This window comes from Rhyacophila brunnea, unplaced genomic scaffold (assembly GCF_057557595.1).
Source record: "Rhyacophila brunnea isolate RB1 unplaced genomic scaffold, BYU_Rbru_1.0 scaffold_8, whole genome shotgun sequence".
Lineage (NCBI taxonomy): Eukaryota > Metazoa > Arthropoda > Insecta > Trichoptera > Rhyacophilidae > Rhyacophila > Rhyacophila brunnea.
This window is the reverse complement of record NW_028233350.1, coordinates 27,487,314-27,514,566: the sequence shown is the minus strand read 5'-3', so window position 1 is coordinate 27,514,566 and position 27,253 is coordinate 27,487,314. Positions and strand designations below refer to the sequence as shown.

The 27,253-nt window shown below is 28.7% G+C and overlaps 1 protein-coding gene across 1 annotated transcript in view; it reads right to left on the bottom strand.

The window, feature by feature from the left end:
• Positions 1–27,253, bottom strand: part of LOC147064086 (fat-like cadherin-related tumor suppressor homolog) — a 218,490-nt gene that overhangs the window by 27,399 nt on the left and 163,838 nt on the right. The window contains exons 2-3 of the mRNA XM_085959141.1: positions 24,385–24,491; positions 2,205–2,418 (exon numbers count right to left, since the gene is read on the bottom strand). Coding sequence (XP_085815267.1) covers positions 2,205–2,418; positions 24,385–24,491 — 321 coding nt within the window. The remainder of the gene's footprint in view (positions 1–2,204; positions 2,419–24,384; positions 24,492–27,253) is intronic.

Genomic DNA, 27,253 nt, shown 5'->3' with positions numbered 1-27,253 from the left:
ATTGTTATATTTAAGACAACCTACATGACAACAATATATCATTTTGAAAAACTTCAGAAACATAGTTAAAAAAAGTTAGACCGAATGGAATTTGAAGTGATATCGATTTGACAACACTATCTGACGTATTTCAAATTACGCCAATGAAAGACTAATCTAGCTAGGCTTTGTAATTTGAAGGTGGGTGGGTATATTACTAATGACGTTATGAATACCTATACTACAATTTTAGTTATGACGTTGTTAGGTAACGATTATTGTTATTATTTTTTATTTAATACTAGATCTAATCTAAAACATTAGATAGCATAGTTATTGGGTAGTAGTAATTTGCATGGATCATTGACGGATAGCTTATGATGTATTATCAATACTAAGAATCCAACATTCACAAACAGTAATTCCGTGTAGACTGTAGACCAAACGTAACATGCAACCGCGGGGCTATTCACATATTATTAATAGCTGTTATTGTTGGGAAATTTGATGAAAAATCTGTATATTGATAATAAATGTTAATTATGCGTTGAAAAAGTTTGAGAAATTTAGGCTTTCATATCAAGCAATATTCATTTTCGTCTTCTCATAAAATTGATAGAATATTAGCCAAAATGTAAAATACAATTTCATTTTTAGGTTCTCTTCAATGAAGCAGTTCACTATTATTTACTAATACTAGGGACAACTTAGTTGCCTAATGAATAAATGGTTTCTATTGAATTCGAGTTTATCTGTTTTTGATCTCCAGCAAGGATTCATTTATCCACCGTAACTATAAAGCAGACTTCTTCGGAATAAATTACGCAAAGTTTTGTGACACTGTAATTAAAAGTCGTTAGAAAACTTTGTTACTGGGGATTCACCGAAATTCGACTAGCGGACTAAAGGGGTTTCCACTAACCGGAAATAGGAAATGTCTTGTAAAGCTATTACAGCCAGGCTTAGTCGAGCTTTAATCAGCCTTACTTATCGATACCATTTTGGTCTACCGTTAGCGTATGTATCTTGGTCGATAAGTTTGTGGAAATGGAGAAATACAGAAACCGCTGGTGTGAGACTAATGCTAAGCGAAAAAAGGGTTGAGAAAAGCTTATTTGTGCGGACTTTCAAAATTTACCGTACATACTTATATAACTAGAGCATCAAGTAATTAATGTAAAGACAGTTTTATTAGCCATGTTAAATCTTTAATACTTTAGTTCGGAAAATGAATTAGAAAATTGTTGTTGTTTCAAAACTGAATTTATACGATAGTTTATCACTTGTAATCGGAGCATAAATAGAGACCACTATAAGGTATAGGTTATACTTAAAGAAAACTAGAATGTTTTGTTTTACCATGTCTTACTTAATATTAATATATTAAACCTAACATAGATAAACATATACCTTACCGCAAACGAATTATACAATTTTGCATTTAAATAAATGTACTTGCACAAACATTAATTGTTTGAAACTCAACGTATGTTCATAACTGCAAAGATTGCCATCAGTGTAAATTTAATTTGACAATCCACATCGTAAATATAATATGTGCGCTTTAATGAAAACATATTCTACGAGACCGCTCGTAAATAATTTTAATGAAAGAGTAAAAAAAAAACTAGCTAACATGGTCTCACTTGCAGGTATGTCAATGAATTCACACATCTTTTATAACCGCGGCGGAATAAAAAACATGGGCATAGTTTGTATAGGTACAACTGTTCAATAGTTTTCATACAATGTTTTTTTATTTGTAGGCAGATGTATTACGTATTTCAGTAACCGCTGCGTAGGGACATCAAAAAAGTATCGAGACTTTTTGATCGATACTCCGATATTTTGGTGTCAATACATTTGTTTCGACACCGACACCAGGTATTGATATTTTTTCTTTCAATATAACGTCCCTACTGCTACCCTGAGTATGTCGCCGAAAACGAGCAACTTTTATCAAGGCATGTTAGTTACACGGTCACTCAAATGAAAAAAAAAATGAAAATTATGAAAAATGAAAGTATCATACATATTATATGAGAGACTCAATTTGGTTTTAATAACAGTATGTAGGTATTTATTTCAATTAATAACATGGCATAAAAACTTTCACATGATACTATTACGGCAAATAGCGAAGTAATAAATTCATTATGAATAATATAATGTAGGTTATAATTGTTAGTTAAAATTATTAAAAGAGTAGATGAAAAATTACTGACCGGTCGTAGAGTTTATGTAAAATAGTCCACTAGGGTCCCCAGATAGTATCTTGAAAGTGATTTGTGTCGAATTGGCTGAACCAGCATCACAGTCTGTGGCGATGAGTTGCAGAATTGGTTTTCCGGAAGGTGAGTTTTCCAGGACATGTCCTCGATAGAAGCTCTCCGTTGTTAGAGGAACGCAATCGTTTTCATCTTCTACCACCACGTATACCTAGATTTAAAAAAAACATAATAGTAATTAACATTATGATTGTGTTATCCAATTATATTTCAAAGAGGGGATTCGGTAAATAGGTTTCGAAGTAGACATTATATTGAAGGTCGTATTTAGCTATGTTGTATAAATAAAAGAAAAAAAAATAACGCACCGTGGTCAGTGGCCCCAAGTACTCGGTATGTAGTATTGTTGTTTACCGTAAACATAATATTAGATAAATTTATAGGAAATAATATAATATATCGGAAAGATATTTAGGAAAACAGACTGATTTTTCTATGAAAAATGAAATGTTTTTATATATAAATTTATGTAAGTACTGTGTATTATTTATTAGTAGTTTAAAAATCATTTTAAATACTTGTAGTGTTATAAAAATACATAAAACAATACAAAATAAATCGTAACTTGTGAATAACTTATACTATCTTCATTTTAAAGTACCTATTTATTATAAAACCTTGTCAATCAATAATTATTAAAAAATAATATTTGGATCAGATTGTTATATTTTATTGTACTCGTATATGATGTAGGAGTATGAAATTTGCACTAGGCATCATGTAAAAATGATCCAGTCTTTTTAATTTCCATGTATATACGTACGTCATAAAATTATTATAATTATTATGTCTACATTTGATCACTTAATCTTCCAATTCACTTCAACTTTTTAATTCTGGTTTTGACACCGACTAGTTTTGCGGATGCTTTTTGTTGAATGTGTGGAACACACTGAGCTAACTGTTGACACTTGTCCGTCAAATAGTTTTAAATTTTTCATGGGAAGTAATGTTTGTCATACTTTATGGAGCTCATTTTAATACATATGTATAAAAATTATAGTATTTAGAAAAAACTATAGTACATAGAACATTTTCCTTCAAAATTATAATTTTATACATAACGGGCGTATTTTGAATATGTAAATGCGTGGTAAAAATCACACTTATATAATGTATTATCATCAATATATTATTATTATTATCATACGAGAGTTAACTCTACGCAAAAGAGGTGCTAAAGCATTTTTCATTTCGGCACACTTAATGGTCATCTCGATGCTCGCGATGTTAAACTTTTGCGTTACCTGCATAAATTTATACTAAGTGATCCGCACTTACATAAACTAGAATTAATAGTAAACGATACAACCTTTGAAAGGTAAGACGTTAAAAAATCTTGAAAACTGAAAAAATGTAAAAATCACTTACGATTTTCACGTTCACCATCTAAAACGTTTAATTTATCATAAACCAGTAATACACTAACGAACAAATGCTTTTTAAAAATTAACTATTTCTTTTATTCAACGAATAATTCACAAGATTTTAAAAATGTATCATTCTAATTATTGAAAACACATAATTTTGAAAAACACTTTCTGAGAGAGTATATTATAACCAATAGAAAAAATCTTTTTTGAAAAAAGTAAGCCACCCCGACGGGGAATCGAACCCTGTATCTCCCGGGTTTACGTCCCATCCGTCGCATTAAGGATTAATTATAAATTATAAGCAAGTGCAAGTAAGTTACATCATAAAAAATATTGGAGAAATCCACGACGTCGGTTAGTAATCGAACCTACTTTGATTTAAGAAACAAAAATCGATTGCCAAAGTAGCTTGATTTGGAAGAGCGCTGATGAGTAGGTATTAAAATTGACCAATAGTTAAAATTTGTCGCAATAAGTATGTCATTCCGTAACATATTGGTAAATGCGACGGATGGGGTGTAAACCCGGGAGATACAGGGTTCGATTCCCCGTCGGGGTGGCTTACTTTTTTCAAAAAAGATTTTTTGTATTGGTTATAATATACCCTTTCAGAAAATGTTTTTCAAAATTTAGCTTTTCAGAAAGTTTTAATTATCAAATATTTAAAAAAAATGTATCATACAGGTTCACGATGGCGAGGCTAACTGCCGCACAAAAGTAAGAAAATTACCAAAAATAGAAGAGGTAGGCAGATGAGGTTTTACAGACATCAAAAAAACCATTACCTATAATCAACTTGTCGGCATGATGTTTAACGTAAAATTTTCGTTTCAATCGTAGCTTGAATCCCAGCATTTTTATGTAATAAAAAGCAAGGTAGTACATTTAATGATTTCTTAAAACCCCTATATAATGAGAATCCGTGTTAAAAACTACTCTAATAATTATTAAAAGCTTTCGTATAAAAAGAGAAAAAAGACTATGTCATAAACTAAAGTAGCGCAGATCCCATCCAATTATGGCTTTCGCGTGGGGTGTGATGACTTAACATTAAATTCAAAATGGCAGCAAAAAGTTAATGTTTAAATATCAACGTGACATATTGCGTCAACGAAAGTATATTAAAAATAATATTTTCATACCTTATGGAGGCGGATAAAGTGCTATTTTATTAAGCTAATGTGAATTGTCACATCGAATTATTTTACACTTTCATGGAGTACTTATTAAATATTTACGATTAGATTTCAATTCAGATTGTATGTACTTCAATAAATTACGATGTAATTCCATTATTGTTTATTTTTAGCTAGAACATCTATTATAAATATAACTACTTATATATTTTTTTCTGTAACTTTATTTGGTCATAAGTTATAATGATTGACGAAGTTGAATTTACTACAATAATATAGTTGACTGACGGGGGAAACTGTTTTATTTCAAATTCAGATAAACGAAGAAAACATGCCGCTAGTTTTGTCCATGGTATTTAATATTAATATATATATTAAAAAAAAATACTTAACAAAATCTTTTTACGATTTCGCATTAGCAAAGTAATTATTTCAGAATAATCGGATTTCCGAGTTATCTTACCAGTCGGTCAAAGTTTTTAAGCCTTTTGAGTAGATACCTACACTAAAAGATCTTTCTCTTTCTTTTACACTCATAGACATTGTTTAAAAAGCTAAATAATTAACACTACTTATAAGTTTATCGATATTTGCATTGCGATCAAATTGCAAAATTAAGGTTCCACAACAGCCCTTCCTCATCTCTCTCTCCAACAGGTCTGGGTACTATGACGTGTTTTTATGATTATACGTACGAGTATGTTATGTACGTACATAATATGCGGCTTTTCGATAAACTGGTATCTCAAAAAGTACTAGTTTTCTGGAGACACAAAAGTATAAGTACCTACTATTCTTCATTTAATTTAAAAAAATCTTTTTTATGTAATGCACATTTTCAGCTTAATAATTTGAAAAAGAAAATTTTCTTCAAGGAACACATAATATTATATACGATGTGTTTACAGTATTTTACTTTGATTATACATTCGAGTTGGTATTCAATAATCACACATTATATAATATTCAGTAAATTTACCAGCACGTATTTCAAGATACGAGTCTTTTTTTGTGATACGTGTTTGCTTGAATTTATAATATTATTATGACGTATATTTTGAGATATGTGTTAATGGAAAATGTGCGTATTAGTATTATGATTTTTTTGACCAAGTAACTCAACATCACCAAATAATAAAATATGTATCCGTAGAAAAGGTCCGACGATAATATGCCCAAGTAGGCCTAGTATATTATGATATTTTACCCTTTTAAATATTGTAATCAAATGATTCATTGTAAGGAAATCGATTTTTACTAATATTGTTAGAAAGTGGCACTTTAAGAAAACTGCTAATAAATGAAGACATATTGGATATGATAGTTTATTTTTTAAATAATTAAATACTTATAGAAGTTTGTAAATATTATAATATAATATAGAACCGACATAATGATATTATACACACAAAAGAATACAATCTTTTCGATAGATTCAACGTTTGTTTAGTATTAGAACATTTGTCGAAAGTTTATTATTATTTAAAAAAATACCGGTTTATACTTTATAATGTTAACATATACAATATTTATTACATGTATAAATTACAAAAAAATATATTTTTAAATTAAAAACTACCAGTCATTTCAGTAATAATTACAGTTATATACGTCTATCAAGAATATTAATTTTGGTTTTGCATCTCTTATCGGTTTATTAAAAGGAAAGAAACATAATATAAAAGGATCTTTAGGGTATTTATTACTAAAATATGTCTGAGACAGATCCTTATAGAAGAGAAGCATTGAGAATATCTTAATGAAGTGATGGATCGAAAATGATTACACGAGTACAAACTTTTATGAAGGCTGTGTAGGGATGCGAATGAATTTTAATTCGTACGAAGTATTCGCAAGGCACATTGTGAGAAGAAAATAAGTCCTTCGCTGCACAAACTTAGTTATTCAAGGTGCGCAGGAGACCGCGCTGTGAAAAGTCCAAAGGTCACTCCGGGGACCCGTGAATTAATTTAAAGGACCCTCTACGACCCGCTGCGGCATCACGGTCGATGTTTCGAGGACCCATCTATGACGCTAAGTAATTCATGGCAATAAAAAAATGATTCGCGTCACGGGCAATCCGGTGCTTTATTTTTTATACGTTTTTAAAGTCATACACGCCAGAATTTTATATAGGCCAATCCGTATCATTAGCATACTTTAAATATGTTGGCCATTTGAAGTGCTCAAGGATTCCGCTTAATATTTAAAGTAGTTTTGCCATTTTACAAAAAATAACATTAATTTGTTTTGTTCCGCTTTATTAAAATACTACAAAAGTATTTCGTAGGCACGATATAAATGAAAAACTAAAATTTCGTAGAAAATTATTATCCTCTGGAAAAAATGAGAACAAAGCTAATGACATAAAAATGTTTTTTAAAAATTTGGACAAATAATGCAGAAAAACATTTACAAATAGATACAAGATAAAAAGAACTTTTTATATACCACGTTTTTAAATTTTATTTTCAATCATATAAACTTGACAATTCTATGTAGGTAACTTTTTATCGTACTTGATAGAAATACTGAATAAAAATAGAGAATACTGAAATGTCATTTTGACATTTCATATTGCTTTCCATAGTAACGCACGTATCTATTAATAATTTAGTTGCTTGTACCCCCTTAGCAACCAACAATAATAACTTTCCATACAAAACAGAATTAACTGAAAATGAATTCAATTCTGGTTAAAATGGCTAAAAGTATTAAAATAATGCATTGTCGTCGTGTTCTGATATATTCTAAAAGTTTCAAATGTCTAGCTAGTCGGGAAGTTAGTTAAAAATCTTCAATCGACTAATACAAATCTTGGACAAACAAGAAAAAATTTATACTGGACACACAAAAAAATCTGTACCGGACAAACAAGAATACGAGCTAATAAAAACGTGGTAAAATACACAAGATTCGAAGGTTCTTTAAACTAAGATTAAGTAATTGGTTTAAATATTTTACTTTCATTGAATAATACGTAAAATTGATATTATATGAATCAATTAATATAGTTTTATATACACATACAGGAGCAGTTATGGATAAGTATACAAAAAACCCCATTATCAAGATTATTATATTATTCTATAGTGATTATTTCGGTAGTTTTTTTAGGTACCTAAGTAATATGAATCATTGAAAAAACTACAAATATTTGAGGAGCAATATTTTCAATGTGTACATAAACAAAAACAAACAAACAATGAACAAAAAGGTTTAAAATAATGTACTTATATATGAATTTATGCTGTATATTATTTCGAATCTAATTTTGTTGTGGTCTCAAAATTAAAGTTCCATTTGATTATTAATTAATTGATATTTGAAGTATTAAAAATACGAATAAATCAAATATATTTTCTATACAATATAAGAGAAGTAACCTTAACAAATTTAATTTTGTTAATTAAACATTTTATTTGATTCATTAAATTGCAAGTTTCATATTCTGTTGGTTTGTGCCTCTGGTAGGTTGAGCATTCGCCTTAATAAATACGATATTTCTATAGATAGATATTATTATGCTATCTATAACTTTATGGTCTATATACCTGTATGGTAGAGAGCGAACAAGCTATCTTTTAATGGTTCAGTATTGTGGGGTATCTTTTAATACTGCTTTCAGACTAATGAAATTGCATTAATTATTACCAGCTTTTGGCTGAACTAAAGTGGATAATTATGAAGTGGCTTAGGACTATTATTGTTGTGCAACTTCTAATAAATTCATTTTAAAATAAAAAAATTAACGGAAATCATAATAAAACCACCATGTGTACAATGTAGCGATTGTAACTGGGTATTTTTATTATGACCAGGAATTGTAGAAAAATATCAAAATGTCACTACACCAATTTCACAAAAATGTAGCGATATTAGTAGCGAAAAGTTTATTCATATCGTAATAATAGTAGTGTCTTTTAAATCGTATGATTATTTTTAATTAAGAGTTATGTAGCGATCATGCTATTCTGCATTAAATTAGTGACACACTCTAACATGTAGGTTTTGTTATTAAAACAAAACATTAGAAATAATATTTGTCATAGTTTCATGAATCATAACTATACCAGTAGTATTTGGTTTGATTGGATACAAAGTATTGAGTATTGAGTACAGTACTTACTGAATTTAATATAAATAAGAAGAAGAATCTATGAACTAACACTCCACTTGTAGAGTCCGTCACGAGACGTAGGTACTGCTATTGTCACGAGTTCTTTACTCGACATAGTACATCCGTTATTCCACTCAAATCAAGTCTCTCAGTGCATTCTTATCATAATTAATCTCTTGATTATATCGATCTCACAGAGTACATCATTATCTCAAGATATTTATCTTCACATTCACAGCTTTATTAAAGTATTATTTCTATCTTGTACCGACGTGAAACGGTCATCATACATCCAAAGTTGAATTATAATTTTTATAAGTCAACACAAAATGTAAAGAGCCTTGAAAGTGTACTATTTATTTTTAACATTATTTCATTATTATCAAGTTTTATAAAATGTTGAATACGAAAATATTCTTTCATTGAATCAAATAAATGGTTGCATTCTTAAAAATATGTATATCTGTATAAATAGAGAAACGCAAACATGTTTTAAGCCGTGAAGTCCTAGAGATATGCTAGAGAGTTTAATAATATCATATAGCCTGAGATCATATAAAAGATATATTATAAAGAATAACGATAAAATTAAATTGAAATTGGTAATTCAAGAGAAGAAAAATAAAAATGGATATTTATATTAATAATAAGAATATTATATAACAGCAAGTTAATATACATATTATTATATGAATGTATAATTAACTATTTCTTTTATTCAACGAATAATTCGCAAGATTTAAGAATATATCATTCTGATTATTGAACATATATAATTTAGAAAAACACTTTCTGAGAGAGTATATTATAACCAATAGAAAAAATCTTTTGATTATGAATGTATATATTTATATTGTATTATACACACGTACACATTATACACAGTGCATGAAATTAAAAAAAAACACTAAAAATATAAAACAAATATACATTTTATTTACGATCTGGGCTGATCTCACAATATATTGGAAATGGCGCGTTAAAGGAAGCAGGTGAGTTTTGAAATGCGCTAATAATGCAGAAATAACCATAACATTATTGCAACAGCAGCGTGGAATGAAGGAGTTGCCGGCGAAATTAGAATTACTTCGGCTGACATGGTATAAAATTTGATGTCGCGTAAATCTTGATGGATAATGGAAACATATTCCTACAATGTATATAAGTAACAAACTACATACAATGTAAATAAACTCGGATCAATCTCGGGCATTACGAGATATTAAAAATATTAATGATAATGTAAATATTCTTTTGAATCATTTTATTTCCGTCAATATTTTACAGAATTTACAATGTAAAGGTACACACTAGTATAAAAGTAGGTAAACGGATTTAGTATGAATAGTTTTTAAGTGTTGTAGTTACTCACAATGCCACAAATAATACACGAAGTAGTAGGAATAATCGTAAAATTTAATCAGTATTGCCTGACTTGAAAAATATTTCATTATGCAAATAATAAATAATTAAAAATATATTAGTAGTAGTAAAACATTCATGTATCGTTTCGCGTGATTCTTATATCACAGTTTGATTTGCTACAAAAGTTTCTACCCCTATTTATGAGACTTCTGAAACCAGTTATTAACGGGGTTAGATCTGCAGTAATTTGTACATACAGTTTTATAATAACTAATATTTTTGAGTCAATAATTTTAACATTAATAACAGCCACCTTTTCAATAGATATCTTCTCTACTAATTTTACAATTAAAGTGTCTATCTGTGATTTAGAATAATAAGCATCCATAAGCAAAATATATTATATATTTTTAAATGCTTGTCTAACTATTGCTGAAAAGCTACTTAACAGATATCAATGAAACCTTCACAGCTTATGCTTAGAAGCTATATTACTTGGATCATATTTAGTAGTAGTAGTAGTTTCATCTAGCTATCTAAAAGATTAATTTCCAGAAAATAATACATTTGCAAAAATTCATCACGATTTGCAGCAGTGCGTAACGAGGTACTCGTAAGTCAAGCTGCGCGTAGAGAATCGCGTAGTTCTACATACTGATACCAAATATCATAATGCCGAAATTCCCCATCAAAAATCCTCCAATCGACAGAGTTGGGAATATAATTATAATATTATTGTAACTGTAAATGAGTTAAGGCTAGACCAGGATGCACAACGAAACAAACAAAAAGAAAGTACCGTTATCTGTTTCTTGGCGGACGAAGGATCGAGAGTAGGTACGGCCAGTCGGTAACCTACCCCGAGCCTCAAACGTCTCCTCTAAAAATTCAATTTGCCACCTTTTCGCGCTTTAGCGTGCGTTTACAAAATAATGTTGCTAATAATTAATTGTTACTTGTCAAGCAAAATATACTGACGTAGGTAATACTTAATGTCCCTGAATCAGTTTTATAATAAGTGGAAAAGTGTAAATCAACACCTTACGTAAACCCAAACCCATCAATACATATGTTGTCGATCGCATATAGCACATGTACACGTGCATGGATTTACTTGTAGCAATAGTATGTATTTTAAACTATCGCGATAATAACTGTTTACACGTAAAAGTGATGACTGTCTCTCCAATCTCATTCTTCAAGGGTAAATGAGACGCGATGTTGTTTTAAAGTATTATTTTATTTTATAGTGAAAATCGGTTAACCTCAAAATAAGTCTCTGCGCGGTGTAGTTCGTTTTTTTACCGGCAGGTTCGCCACTATCGTTCTATTGCGGAGGCGCATTGTTATGGCCGTGATAATACGTACTGTCAGTAGTAAATCCATGCACGTGTGAACGGGGTATTACGCTCAGTCAAGATGTTGGCTGAATGTGATACTGGTGTACGTGTCTAAAGGTACTCACCGGATATATAACTGTCTACTTCATTGATTTAAAAAATCAAATCGAATTGGTCTATTTTTACATTTTGTATATTCTTTTTATTTTCGTATTTGTTACCATCACACTTGGTACTTAATGACATATTGGTTCACAATACATTAAATAATTATACTCTATCTTTTAGTTATTATATAGAGAATACCTAATAAAATTTTTAGAAATCCAGGATTTATTTATTTTATTGTCTTCTCACAGTAAAAACTCACCACATTACTTTTACATATTAATATTATGTAACAATTAGAAATCTTCTTTGAAAGTTTGAATTTATAGTACCTTTAAGACTTTCTCTATTTAGTCTGATATCTTTTCAAGAAATTCAGTATTTATTTAGTAGTATTTCATGACACTACAACACGTGTCTATCACTACATGTAGTCATGTACAATGTATGTTACTGTTATTTTTTATGGTTATAATAAATAAGCATTCATATTTTGCTTCCAACACTTACTATATGAAAATTTGGAATTAACTTTTAGAAAGTTTAATTAGGCGTTATTTAATAATGGGTCATTATTAAATTTATTATATGAATAATGAATCATATTATTACATTTATAATTGTGTAAGTTAATTTATAGTATTAATCATAATATGCTTCAGTTGAGTGCCTGCTCAATATACTTTTATAATGATCCATTAAGAGTTGACAGTTACTAAATACCATCAAGTTATAATATGATATATTTTTTACTTATAATAATAATATTGGAAGTCGAATATCTATTCATGGATAGCTAAAAAGGTACCTCATTAAATTATTTATCAGCGATAAAAAGTCAGCCGGAAAAATATTATAAGAAATTTACAAGAGTAACAAGAATTATTCGTGTTGAAAACATTTGTAATATTGCTCGTTAGTATCATGTTGATCTTTGAAATTCGTTGAAATGATTCTAGAGGGATGTTTTCGTCCAATTTTATCAAAAAGTAATGAGCACTAGTATGCATTCCGCATAGCTTTGAGTTTGGTTATTGTGAAAACTGACCACATTTAAACGTCTGGTAGCATTCGCCAGAATTTGCGTTCAGAGAATATGAATTTTTAGATTAGCGAAAGATGAGTATGGACTATTTTACTGATTTAATATATAAGAGATAACTATTTATAAATATGTAAACTTATAACACATAGTCATATTATTTACATGTAATTCAGTACCGAAGGGATCTAGAATAGCAATTTTGTGAAGATAATATATTTTTGTAGACAAAGAAGCTATATTAATGTTTGGCAGAAGACGGCGTACATTACATTATATTACGAGTATATATTATAAAATATAAATCTATTGATTGAATAAATACAATTTATTGGTTATATTGTTTATTTATTTTTATAGGTACCTAATAATATATTTTAATCACTTATAATAAAATAATATGTTTATTATTAGTATTAGTTTATTAGTCACTTTTTTAGGACTGTATAAAAATAATTAAAATACATAATATATTTGAAAAACCTCACACACATAAACATTCCTTATATGAAATAACTTGGAATAAATCCTATATTTTGTAGAAAATGCATAGTTTTGAAAATTCTCAGAAACATGCCAATTAGAAAAAAAAATCTGATTAAAAATCTTAGACCGAGTGAGACTTGAACTTACATCTTTCTCTTTTCGGATAAGTGTTCTATCTTTTAAGCTATCGATCCGTCTATGATTCATGTAAATTATTTCTAATAACTACAATCATCTGAGGTGCCGCCAATCGCTAGGAGATTAGCCTTGTAATCCATTATGTAAATACGACTACCGAATTATGGCTGACGTCTGGCTTTAACCGAAATTTTATTTTATTGAAAATTTCTGAATTTACAAAAATTTGAATTTTCTAAACTCAGTCTCATGCAGCTTCGTTTCGAGATGAGAAAGTGTGTCACTGAAATATTTTCATTTTGACACGTTTATGGCATAAAAAGTGGCCGTGCACAAATCGCGGCTGCATATATATGACGGGTAGAGATGGGATAACTCTAATCACGTTATCTAGAAGAAATATAATAGGCGGATTGATAGCTTATGTTTATGAAATAGGGTACTGATCCGGAAAGAGAAAGAAGTGAGGTGCGAGTCCCACACAATCCTACTTCTTCAAAGGATTTTTGAGATTATTAAAAATAATGTATTTTAAATTTGTAATGAAGAATTGAACACTGAAAATTCTTGTGTATGTTCAGTATAGAATAAATAATAACAATAATAATAATAAAAATAACATCTGTGTGTTACTGTGACAATACATGCTTGGAAAAATAATGGATATATTTTATGGTTCTTCCCTCTGTGACGAATTATGAGTCCTTTCTTTTAATGTTCTGAGCAGCCAAATTTTTCTCTAGGGAGTTAGATTCGCGACCCTTTTTTAGCTTTTCTGAGCGGTCAATTGGAAATTTTCCCTTCACAATTCAATATGAGAGCTTTTTTTAGGTCTTCCTTCCCTTTTTCCATACTACTACTTCAATTTTCAAAATTGTAGTACTACCTATCTATATCCGCAAAAAATTTTACGGAATTTACAGTCAGAGGCGTGCATTGTTTTCATCATTTAAAAGTGTTTTATGATTTCAATTATCTCTCGCGCTGGTCCTAGGCGATTATCTCTGAATTTTGACTGACAACGGTGAAAACAAGTACTCACATAACTATTATTATTGTATTATTTGATCATACTATGTAAATTATTTTTCATATTTATGTTTAGTTATAATGATTGTTGTCTTTGTTATTGTGACATATATCTTAGCTCGTATTCTTATCTGTCCAGTAGTTGTTTATCCAGTAAAAATCTTGCAATCAATTTTTAATTAACTTCCTGACTAGCTAGACATTTTAAACTTTTAGAATATATCAGAACACGATGCCAATGCATTCTTTTAATACTTTTAGCCATCTTTAGGTAGAATTGAATTCATTTACAGTTAATTCTGTTTTGTATGAAAAGTTATCTCGGAAGAAATCTGTAATCCAATCCACTATTATTGGTTGCTAAGGGGATGGTCCTAGCAACTAAATTATTAATATATACGTGCGTTACTATAGAAATCAAAATGACATTTCAGTATTCTATATTTGTTTGTTTGTTGCAAAATAGCAAAAAAATGATTTGTTGACAATTGCCTTATTTGTCCTAAATTATTAATACATAGAATTGTTAAGTTTATATGATTTAACAGAAAATTTAAAAACGTGGTATATGAAAAGTTATTTTTATCTTGTAATTATTATTTATCAGAATGATGGTATGGTAGAACATATGGCAATACTGGCGATAGGCGGAAAATAGAAGGTAGGAAACCATAGCAACCAATAAACAACGATATATAATACCGATCGCAACGAACACGAAATGAATAATATATAATCGATAATAAAGACATTTGACATTAGAACTATTATTCTAAAATGTAAATGCTATTTATCATTAAAATAATATTACCAATACCTCAACTGTGATTCGGTATTACTCAAAAATATTCTAAAACTAGATGAAAATTCCATCTAAGGAAGGAAGGTAATAATATCTAGGTAACTTAATGCTTGTAATTTGTGGGGTGATAATTATTGTGTTAATTATTTGTCCGTTGACTCAGAGCCACAATGGGTTGAGCGAATCGTTAGTTTACTTCTTCTTCTACCTCAGTACTGCATCTTAGGGTGGAATTTACGACTTTTATCTCTTGTCAGTTTTCTTCAGTTTTCAGACCTGCCCACTCTTCTCCAGTCATCCTTATGCTTGGCCTCCCTCTATATCACTTCCAATAGTGTAAGTACAGAACTGATTAGGATTTTTGGAGCTTTATCTCGTTCACTCAATGACGGTATAATTATTTTCATTAGTTTCGTAAACATATCATCGAGTTTGTTCTGTACCTAACTAATTTATTTTAAAATTGGAATATTTGCGCAGTAGCAATGTGAAAATTCTTTGCTTCACAGCATTAATGTAAATATATATATTATATATTAAAACATAAATGATTTAAAATTGGCGACGAGTATTATGCATATCTTACTTTTTAGTCAGAGTAAACTTCTCGTGAGTAGTCTTTTAGCGCAATAATAATGTAAACGGAATGACATTACCGGACATCGGGTAATGATATCCAGAAAATGTCTGCGTGCACAAAGCTTTGTAATGTGCCTGGCTATCATATTATAATGACTAACACATATATATTTTGTACTATATATCAATAATACATGTATGTACACTGTATTCAAATGAATACGTGTATTAAATAAGGCTCTAAGTACCAAAAAGTAGTATTGCCTGTAGTTACAAAATACCGAGTCATTGCAGTAAAATTTCATGAAGCAGACCTTTTGAAAAATGTAGTTTTACAGTGTGAAGCAATCACGGCAGCTTCTATAATTTAAGGTATTAAGAACTCGCAAGTGTCAACACACCATCGTCAGCTATTTTATATTGAATGCCGTTGACCACTGCAGTGCTACTTACACGATTATAAATAAAACGGACTTACAACGTCGACAGGTTTAATTATTTTGCTGTATTTTTTTGACTTGCTTGAGGCACTTAGACTATAGTTGAAGTTATTGGCGTTGGTATGTAGAACATTTTTCTTTAAAAATGTCAGTTTTTATGTTTTTGGTACTTAGCGCCTTAATTAATACACGTTTTCAAATAGTTTGCGTATATAAAATCTGAATAGATTGTTTATACTTCGGGTCAAAAACCTACGCCCTGCTGCTTAATGCAAAAATTTTGGCTGCTTTTCAAGTAAAATTAAATACAACATACTGTTTTACTATTTATTGCAAAGTGCAACATTTAAAAGGTCAACAAAAACTAGTTAAATATTTATAATTGCATGTAATTATTTAAGTATAATATTTGTAATAATATCACGTGCCAAGTTCATTAAAAATGTTTTCATAATATGCACAATGTTATATTTATTGTTAATTATTTTTCTATGATCTTTTTTGCTCAAAAATAATGATACTATTTTGTTTGTTAAGTCAATATGTAAATATTTGATTGGAAATCTTTGTCATTCTGTTTTCAATGGGTAACATTCAAATTAATGTAGGTATATGATGGGACGTAAAGAAGTTAAAAGCATTTATTGTGTTGTTGCTAGCGCAAGAGGATCTTTATTCCAGAGCGGAATAACCTGAATGCTGTAAATGGATGCTATCCCCAAGGAAAAAATAATTCCCCATGGACTGCTTTGAGAAAAACAAAAATATTTTGTGAAGCAAAAATATTTTTCTGTTTTAAAAACAGGTATTTCATTTTTGGCTTAACTCAAAAGCCATTTATTAGTCAATTAGACTGTCACAAAAAGAACAAGCTTTCAATAATAATTACTTATATTAAGTATAAAATTTTTTGAAATGTTAAAAAAAACTCAATTAGTTTGAGAAACTTTTTTCTTTCGTAAGTATAATGAGATATATAATAACGAATAATTTATTGATATTTTTTTATATATATTAGGTGAGTTTATATGTATATTTAAAAAAATACAAAAAATATATATATGTATGTATGTGTGAGAATATATGGATGAGGATTTAGGTATGTATAGGTGTGTATATACATATATATATATATATCATATTAGGTGAGTTTATATGTATATTTAAAAAAAATAATGTTATAAAAAAGTAGGTACCATGTAAGAGTATTATTGAGTGTTGGTTGTTTAACTAATAACATTATAGACTAATATCTCATTAGTTAACTCCATTAATTATTTTCCAATGTTCCTGGAATTGGCGATTTACACCTCTTGAGTATACTGTTTTTAGTGTTTATAAAGAATAATGATCTATTATTAGGCTTTGACGATTTATTATAATATGCTATCGAGTGTATTGTTATTATAAGATATGGTTTTTACCAATTAGGTTTTTTACAGACACTTCAACTATTCATAAATTCTTTGTTGTATTTTTTGTGACCTTTGACTTGATAGGTAGGTAATTTAGTTGTTACTTACTTTATTGTATTGATTTATTATATAAGCTAGAGTTAAAAAGTGTTCGTTGTCAGTGTGTGTTTACCTTTGATGAGTGTACACGTCGCCTGAAGATGCCGACAATATTAGAACACAAAATTTGGCATTTTTTCTTCAAAAAAGGTTATTGACATCTGATAAAATCTGTAAGAATCACCCGTATTGCAATGAAAATAGAGTTCAGTTTTAAGTAGATCCAAAATGACGTATTTATGTACCGAAATATGACTATATTCTAAAACATTAGAGCGAAAAGTTTAAAAGAATACTATTTTATGTAATAAAAATACTTTATGCAGTCATCAAATGTTTAAAATAAATATAAAGGATAATAAGGCTTCAAAATTATATAAATAGATTATCTACAACGTTTAAGGTATGTCCAGGATCATGCTTTGAAATTAGAAAAAAAGCTCCATTTTGACCCACGCTGAACACGTCCGCCCTTAATATATATATATATATACATATATATAATTCGAAAAAGATGACGAGCGGCCTGATAGTATCACAACGATTCCATGGAGGAAGATAAATGTATGGTTTGGAGTGGCACTGTTATGGATACACTCGCGGTGTCTCACCTGAATAAATCAGTTTAATCGTCAGGTTCAGCAACTCTTTTAGCTGAGTCCAACATATTCAAAACACACGACTGTCTGTATTGCGTCCAAATTATATCGTCTGTCCCATAGGAAACATTTGGACCCTGGGGACCTTTTGTTTTGAACACAAACGTTGCTTGACGGGTGAGTGCCGTTAAACTAAGTACCTGAGACAGAAAATAAGTATAGAAAAGCAAAAAGGTAATACAGTCGCTGTTTAAGGTATTCTTGATGTATTCAGAGGACTAGTGGATATTTGATATACTTGAGGTTCAATTATAGGTTTAAAAATATTTGTTTATTGGTTTAGTCGTTTAATTTTAACCATTAAAGTAAAAATAAAATTTATGTAGTATGGAAATTGACCATTATTGTAATGCAGGCAAAATTATTTTATAGTCTTTTTCATCTGTATTTGTTTGTATTAAGAAATAATAAAAAAAAATATTGATTGCTTTGTAATCATTTTATTTTTCACACATTTCGTCCATACATCAATAATCTAATGCTGCTATTTTTTGTTGTATTTTTTTATGTCATGCTATGAACGATTTGGAATTGTGGCGTTTGTTTTATGTAAATCACTAAATATATTTGAATTTGAAAACAACCAATTTTTTCAAACCTTTCAATCATGAGAAAATTTTGGTTTGAGAAAGTTATGAAAACATTGTAGGTACAAGCAAAGAATAAAACGCCTAGTTATAATGAAAAACACAGCACCTTCCGGTCTAATAGTAATCGCTTGAATAATTTATAAGCCTTAGTTAATTAAAAATGTTTTACTTTTAATAATTCTGATTAAACCTTTAGAATACAAATATAAATTTACATGAAATACACAAAATATTAATATATTTTAAATAATGTATAGTGCTTTATTTATTTTTAAATTTAGGAATATCATGATTATTAAATATTTATCGAAATTCTTAATTAAATCATTTATTATAATATAATAATTATATTAATGAAATTTAATTTAATGATTAACAAAAATGAAAAGCACATGAAAATACGTTTTCAATATTTTTAACAAAAAAGACGGTTGACAGGTAAAAATAGAGATCTTAAAATGATTGAAATTTTATATATTTTGTTCTGCTTAATTTACTATTATATTTAATATTATATATATCTAAACAATACGATCAAAACAGATTTTAAATAATCCCAAACCTTAAAAATGCGTACCTACCTAAAAGTTAAAATGTTGCAAAGCGTGAAAATAAAAGAGAGGAAAAAATTATATCGTGGAAAAATGTATATTCTTATGTATCAAATTTCTAAAAATATATCTGGAAAGTAATCGGATATTATAACGCAGAAACAAAATAAGAAAATCTCATTTTACATACTATAATATTATAATATAGAATCGTTATTTTCAAGAAATGATTTTTCTTTTGATGTAGTAATACTGTAATATTATAGATTAGTTGCGTATATATATATATTATTTTCTTTAAGAGAGTCGCAATAGGTAAACGTTTTTTTATTTGTCATTTTCGATATGTTTGAAAATTGAAAATAAATGTAAATATGATTATTGGCGTAAAACGAAAAAGAATAAATACAGAGATTGTATTGTATACATTTTGTTATATCCTCAAGCATGCGGAAAAATCTACAAATTTAATGTGATTATTTTATATGATAATAATTATATTATATGTACCTATCATACTAGTGCAAATGAAATTCGGAATTGAAGAAAAATTACATTAGTTGCAATGAGATAATGTCGAAAATTCACGCTAAATTCACGGACGAGTTTTCACGTATGAAGACATACGTAATGGTTAGTAATAAAAGTAAAAGATATACTAGAGATAACGCGGTAAAAGATAAAAAAAAGTGAAAAGTAGTTGTGCCTTTTCTCCCATATAGAAAAACAACCCTCACAACCGCAAGGGTGGATAGATCAAGATGAGAAAGAACACAAGAAGTGGAAACAATAGCTCGGCTCAGATGAATGTAGCGAGGTGTTTTATGAAGGCTTTCAGGAAACTGGCCGGCAGGCGGTGTTTAAGGCTCTAGCGCACGACAGCATTATAACTCTTTCATTATGGTGATGCAAATATAACATACTGGCATAAAGCAACAGTTAACTGAGATTTAATTGATTATATTTAAATAAAACGATACTTAATAACTCACTAAGCAGACATTAAAAACATAACGTGGTTGCGCCTTCAAAACTGCATACGTGTTTTTTTAACTTCGTGGATTTAAATCACCACATTCTAGAACTAAATATATTTTTCTCACTATACATTTATTTTTCTTGTCTGATAAGGCATTTGTGTTTGAAATTTGTTCTCCGTCGATTATATTATAATGTTTACTTGTTTCCGGAGCAAGATATCCGAATTTACTTGGCCTGAGGTTTAAACCACTCATAACTTTAAGGCGTTGTGACCTATCATAGTGGTTGTAGTGTACGGACAGTCTTAAATAATTTGTTATTTCTATGCTTATTATAATTTGAGAAGCAAACTGGATCAAATTAAGCAATATACTGTAAATAATCTGTAGAATATACTCTAGATATATATACAAAGGTATGAGAAAAACTTTGTAGTTTTTTTTATATAGAAAAACAATAATGTCAATTGTCTCTGCAAAATCGACGATAAACTTTCTATATCCTCGTGTGAAAGAGCTCTTACATCTTAGTGACAGCCGGAAATAGAAACCCGCGCGTCGGCGTCGGGACGACTAGCGCCAGGTGATTAAGAGGAAGCTGCTAAAACACACAGAAGGGGAAAACCCTCAAGAATGTGGCCTTAAGTGAGGGGGTTGTTGATTTTTCAGCCTGTAATAAATGGGTAGCTTGCTCTTGACTTGGACTAGGACTCGATGTCGTTTTGAAACACATGATTGATTAAAGGCCATTCCGTGGTCTGTTTTCAATTTATAAGATATAAAAATATTCATCGTTCAACGATACTTCATTTCTTAAAACGGGCAAGTATTATATTTTAATTAATTTTAGATATCCCGGATATTCATTTACCATTTACTACGAACGATTTCGTTTTTTAATTAATAATTTGACATTTTAGGGTTCTTAAAGATGAATAAATTCAAAATTCTATTTATATTAAAGGATAAATTAAAACGTGATGTTGTCAAATTAGTTGTTTCTGTCAGATTTTTTTTTAAAAAGCTATTTGTATTTTTGTTAGCAATATTTCCGTAATATGACAGAATTTCGGAAATTTTAATTAATCTTGATATTATGAAACAGTTTCAGTCACAATTCATTAAATATATTTTTTTTATTTAACGAATAATTTACAAGATTCAAGAATGTCACATTCTTTCTTAAATATAGGTAGTTTGAAAACACCTCAGTGACATACTAAAGAAATTAATTCTCATCCCGCCGTGTTTCTCTAATTTTTAAAAAGTGTAATGTTAGTTGACTCACAACTGTGCAGGAATATTAATTACCTACTTGACAAATAAAATATTTTTAGACAAAATAGTTAAGAACTTATTATATATATTTATGGTTATAGACTTTCTCGAAAATGACAAAGATATTTTATAGAATAGTGTAATAGTTTCTGAAAAAAAATATGTTATGAGAAATTAGTATCCGAAAATAATGATTGAAAAGATTTACTATCACAATGGTGAAGTGATAACGTCATATACTTTTAAATAAAATAACAATTTACATTTTTTTGGATATTATAGTTCAATATAGAAATAACTAAAAACAAACAATAAAAACTTTAGAAAAACACTGGCGTCAGGAATATTTGGACAAACTCTTTTGTTTGAAGAATGCGTAATCTTTGTGACTTAGTTCCACATATAATAAGATATTATTCGATAAAATTTATATCTGTTTATGTATGTTCAATAACGAATGCTATATTTTTATCCTGTATCATTAAGTAAAAAAATAGTTAAATTGTATAGGAATCAAACAAAAAAGATGGTTGCAGAATTAAACGGACGCAAAATTGATAGCTTATTGCCATGATTAATATGGTATAGGTAAATTATTCTATAGTAGAACCATAGGCGATTCGCGGGTATATTGGAATTGTTTGATGCCATGTATGTTTCAATGATAGCAAGCGATTCTACCACAACTGCAAATCGCTTTAGTCGTACCCTTCGTCCCACTGTAGAATGATTTACCTATACAGATTATTTGGTAAAACCAATTTATTAGCCCAAATCCGATGAATGCAAGTTCGAGTCCAGCCCTGTCCAATGTTGACAATTTTTGCACAATATTATTATAAATTTTACAAAAATATGATATTTCCGCTTTTGGAGTCACATTTGAAAGAGTTATCGGGATTTAAAAACGATTTTTTTTAATATCTACTATATTGTAATAATTGTACATAGTACCCGGACCAAAATAACAGTACAAAATATTGAGTTGTATTATGTTGAGTGCACGTATTTCACGAAAATATATTTTTTAATATAAGTGTTTTTAAAGTGTTTTATAGTGAATACGTGCAATACTAAAATAATGATTCATCCCACAAAGATTTGATTAGTTTAATTCAATTTGAATTATAAAGAAAAATCATTCTAGATTGAATCGCACCATTAATTCAAATATCAAAATTTTGAGTTGTTTCTTTAAAGAATTATAGTATCGATTTGTTGAGTATGAAATGATATTGTATTGCAAATATGGTAAGTATATTTTCAATATTTTTTGCAAGAAAATACCTGAATTTGAAATGACAAGTGGCTATTTTTTGCACTACATAATAATATTATATGAATGAAAATGTTCTTATTTAGTTCTTTAAGTGCTGTATCAATCATGACTAACAATATGTAAGAACACTTACCGATCAAATCGTTGTACATACATTTATGATTGGAAAATGGTAACGGTCATGGTCAAGCAAAAAATGTACTAATAATAATTTATAAGCATGGCAATACAGCGGCTGAGTTTTTACAGCCGCCATTAGGGTATGAAAATACTAAAAGAAAACTATATTCAGCGATATTTCAAAGAGAACATATGCGCGCTGTGGAAAGATTGACGATAACAAATAGTGACGCTGACAAAGAAATTTATTAAGGTATTTAAATATACGTCTTCATATATATACTAGCTAAATATTCTAATGCCTATGATAGATCTGTCACGAAACGTTTCAACAACTGAATTGTATGTACTGTAACCTGTAACCATAGCCACGAGTCAAGAGAATAGTGTGTTAAATTATAACAAGCAATTTTTAAATGTTTGATATCCCGATATTTCAAATATTTTATCATTAGCATAATATTACATAAGTATTATAATATTATATTTCAATACACATTTAATTTAATTACAAATTAGGGTTTCTGGAATATATCACATAACATGTAGACTTATTCATTTCTAAAGTTGAGTAAGAGGGTTTTAGCGGAATATTGTGAATAATATAGGTACTAAATTCCTTGTTGAAAAATTGCTTATTGAAAAAATAACCTAAATACTCAAGCAATTTTACACATATAGATTTTCGTATAATTTTGTTTTATACGGTCACAATGATTTGCCTATTTATTGCTGGGTAGTACTGCATTATCAATAACACATGGTACGAGTAATTCGTTTTTGAGATTTTGGTATTTTAAATTAAATATACATGAAACGATTAATAATATAATATGTAGCTTAATATTTAAAAAATACATGTATGAAATTTCATTTACACCTTAATGAATTAGCAATTTTCATAATTTAATTAAAATATTTGTACTTAGATTTTTTCTATTATCTCAATCTTTATCTGTACTTACTGTGATAAATTAGCTTCAGAGTGAGAAAAAGTTACAAAATCATATCTTATTTACCGAAATGAATCCAATACCTGCGGTATGACATAGACAGGCAGTAAGTTTAAATAATTAAATCAAAGGATTATATATGAAATTATGTAAAAGAGCAAGTCATAGAATCATATTAAACTAACAAATTGAGATAGATGCTGAATAGCTAATTATAAATAAATAATGTCATTACCTTGACGCATGAATGCAATGGTACTACACCTTGGTCTTGTGCACAAACTGTTAGCCAATAATGGTCTCGTGTTTCCGTATCCAATACAGCAAGTGTGCGTATTTGTCCTGAAAAAGATAAAAACAAAATATTTTTGATAAAAGTCACAATTTTTGTATGAATGGGATTAATAATGATATATAAACCTATTCGTTTTAATAACTCAGGTATAATAGATATTTTTTAAATATATGGTTATAAAATTATTAAAATCATAATCATTTGCTTTGTGTATTTTTGATGAAATAAAAATCTTGATAATGTGATAGTGTATAATTAAAATATGGGTACTGTTCGGTTATCAGGAATACAGCGGAAAACACATTTTGAAAATACCCGATATACTGGATTATTTGTTAGTTTGGGTTAGGTTAGGTTAGGTTAAGTTAAGTTAGGTTAGGTTAGGTTAGGTTTGGTAAGGTTAACCTAACAAATAATCCAGTTTATCAACTATTTTCAAATTGTGTTTTCCCCTGTATTCCTGATAACCGAACAGTACCAAAATATGTTTATTATAACTGTATATAAGAATATGTGAGTAAAATATTCTAATTATGGCTCAACTCATGAATCACAACCGAACTGTGTAGATAAAAATATGTATGTAAATAATATTTTAAAAACATGAAAACAATATGATAAATTTTGTCTTTATCGAATAAAATCTCTATCACATAATTTATAAAATTGTTTCTTTTAAAGTAATTTAAAACATACATTATTAATGTTTTGGCTAGATCATCAAGAACATGGTGGAGCAACGCTTCTGGTTAGTAGCTACTCATAATAGTATGTTGTCCTTGTGCTTGTTTAGGAAATTTTGTGGTACTTGGACGATATTATTATACCCTTTTTAAAGTGGCCCTTTATGATACGAGTATGTTTTATGGTCGGTTACGTTTGCGCTTTATAGCCATGTTATGGGAATGATATCCTTGCTGGATTATTTGGTCGAACCGGTTTAGTTGATTTTTAACTAGGCCCTTCAAACATCTTGATATTTTAGAACATTATCATATAACAATTTTCAATTCAATGACTATGGATAAAGTATAGTGATTAGGGGACAGAATTAATTTTAACCCCTAAATAAATACACATTTATTATATTGTTAGTGATTGCTAACTAAATAGTTTTTCACGTGTATTTATAATTGTTCCAAAGCACGTTTTTAATTATACATTTATTTATTTAAAACATATAGTATACTCGTACATGATACTAAATAACATAATAATAATTCAAGATGTTAACAACATGATATTTAGATTACAAATAAGAGGTTAAGCACGTTATAATAAAAATACAAAAGGAAGGAAAAAATAAACAATAATAGATATATATATTTAGTTTTTTTTAGTAAAATACATAGCTAAATTATATACGTCTCTGGGGTGCGTATTGGATAGCCATGCATATATTGATATCTGATAAACCTGACACGAGGTAACAAGTATAATACAGAATAGGTCATGTTTACGACTGCGCAAATTCATTTTTTTCAGAACATCAGGATTGGAAACCATCCCATGTGATTGATGGCAGAAAAAAAATAGTATATGAACAAAAGTGACCCACGGACTTCAAGAGAGTGAAAAGTGAGCATGTCTTGAAGAAAGGCAGTCGGAAAATACTCGATTGGGGAGTTATTGAAAGGAAAATCGTTACAAATGTTCAAATAAGCTATTAAAAAATCTCAACTGTGCTGTGAAATACCTTTCATCTGAAATAAAGGTGAAAATACTAAATTGCTATAACCTACCTGTATGGAGATTATGAGTATATAAAAAGAGAAAGAAAGGTTTTGTATGAAAAGTTATTGACTTGATATAAACTTTGTACAACTTACATTATATTCATATTGTGTAGTATCTAGAAGTATTAAATATAATTACATTAATGTTTTCTGTAAATGTAAATAAATTTAATTCAATTATTTTTAAACATTTTATAGAATACTGTATTTATTTTGGGCATATTATAAGAAATGGTAAATACCATATGCTGTATCTAATCATTTAAAAAAGAATATAAATATATTATTGTAATATCAGTAGAAGAGAAACCTCCTGATTGGAAAACCCTAAAAAATCATTCATTATCGGCATATTATAACCACTGATCAGAACAACTGCACGAAAGCAAGACGATACGGTGACTACGGAATTGTGATCACAAGATGTTATAACTACTTTACAACTTGTGATTTTAAAGTATAAGATCCTTTTTTACTCCCATCACACAGTATTGACGTTATATAAACTCTTAAAAAAATATTAAGTAAAGTGATTAATTTTTAATATATTATACTTATACAAATGTAGGTTTTTATTATTCGTTATTATATAATCAAGCTCGTTAATTTTCATTACAAATGTAGTATTTTTTAAATAGTGAGTCGATGAAAAATATTCATAATCATTATTTTGTAGTTAAATAGAATTTCGCAATACTTTAAATGAAATTTTATAATCAGTAAGGAATTTTCCCTAACATTATTGTATAATATAATATAATTAAATTAATTATTAATTACAGAAATGGTTATTCGATTTAATAATATATTCAAGAAATTTTCAGCTTGTTTTAATTAATGAATTATAATTAATAAATCTTTCTACACCGAAGCATCATTAACCCAATACCTTGAAATTTTGAGTTGTTTCCTTATATAATCTAAGTTCTGGAAATGCTATCCTTTTTCTAGGAAAAGATTTAAATAAAAATTATTTTACTGTAATAAACACTATTATATTATTATTGATAAAAAAAACTTGCTCAAATTATTTTTCGATGAATTTATGTTGTCAAAATAGTTAAATAGTAGAC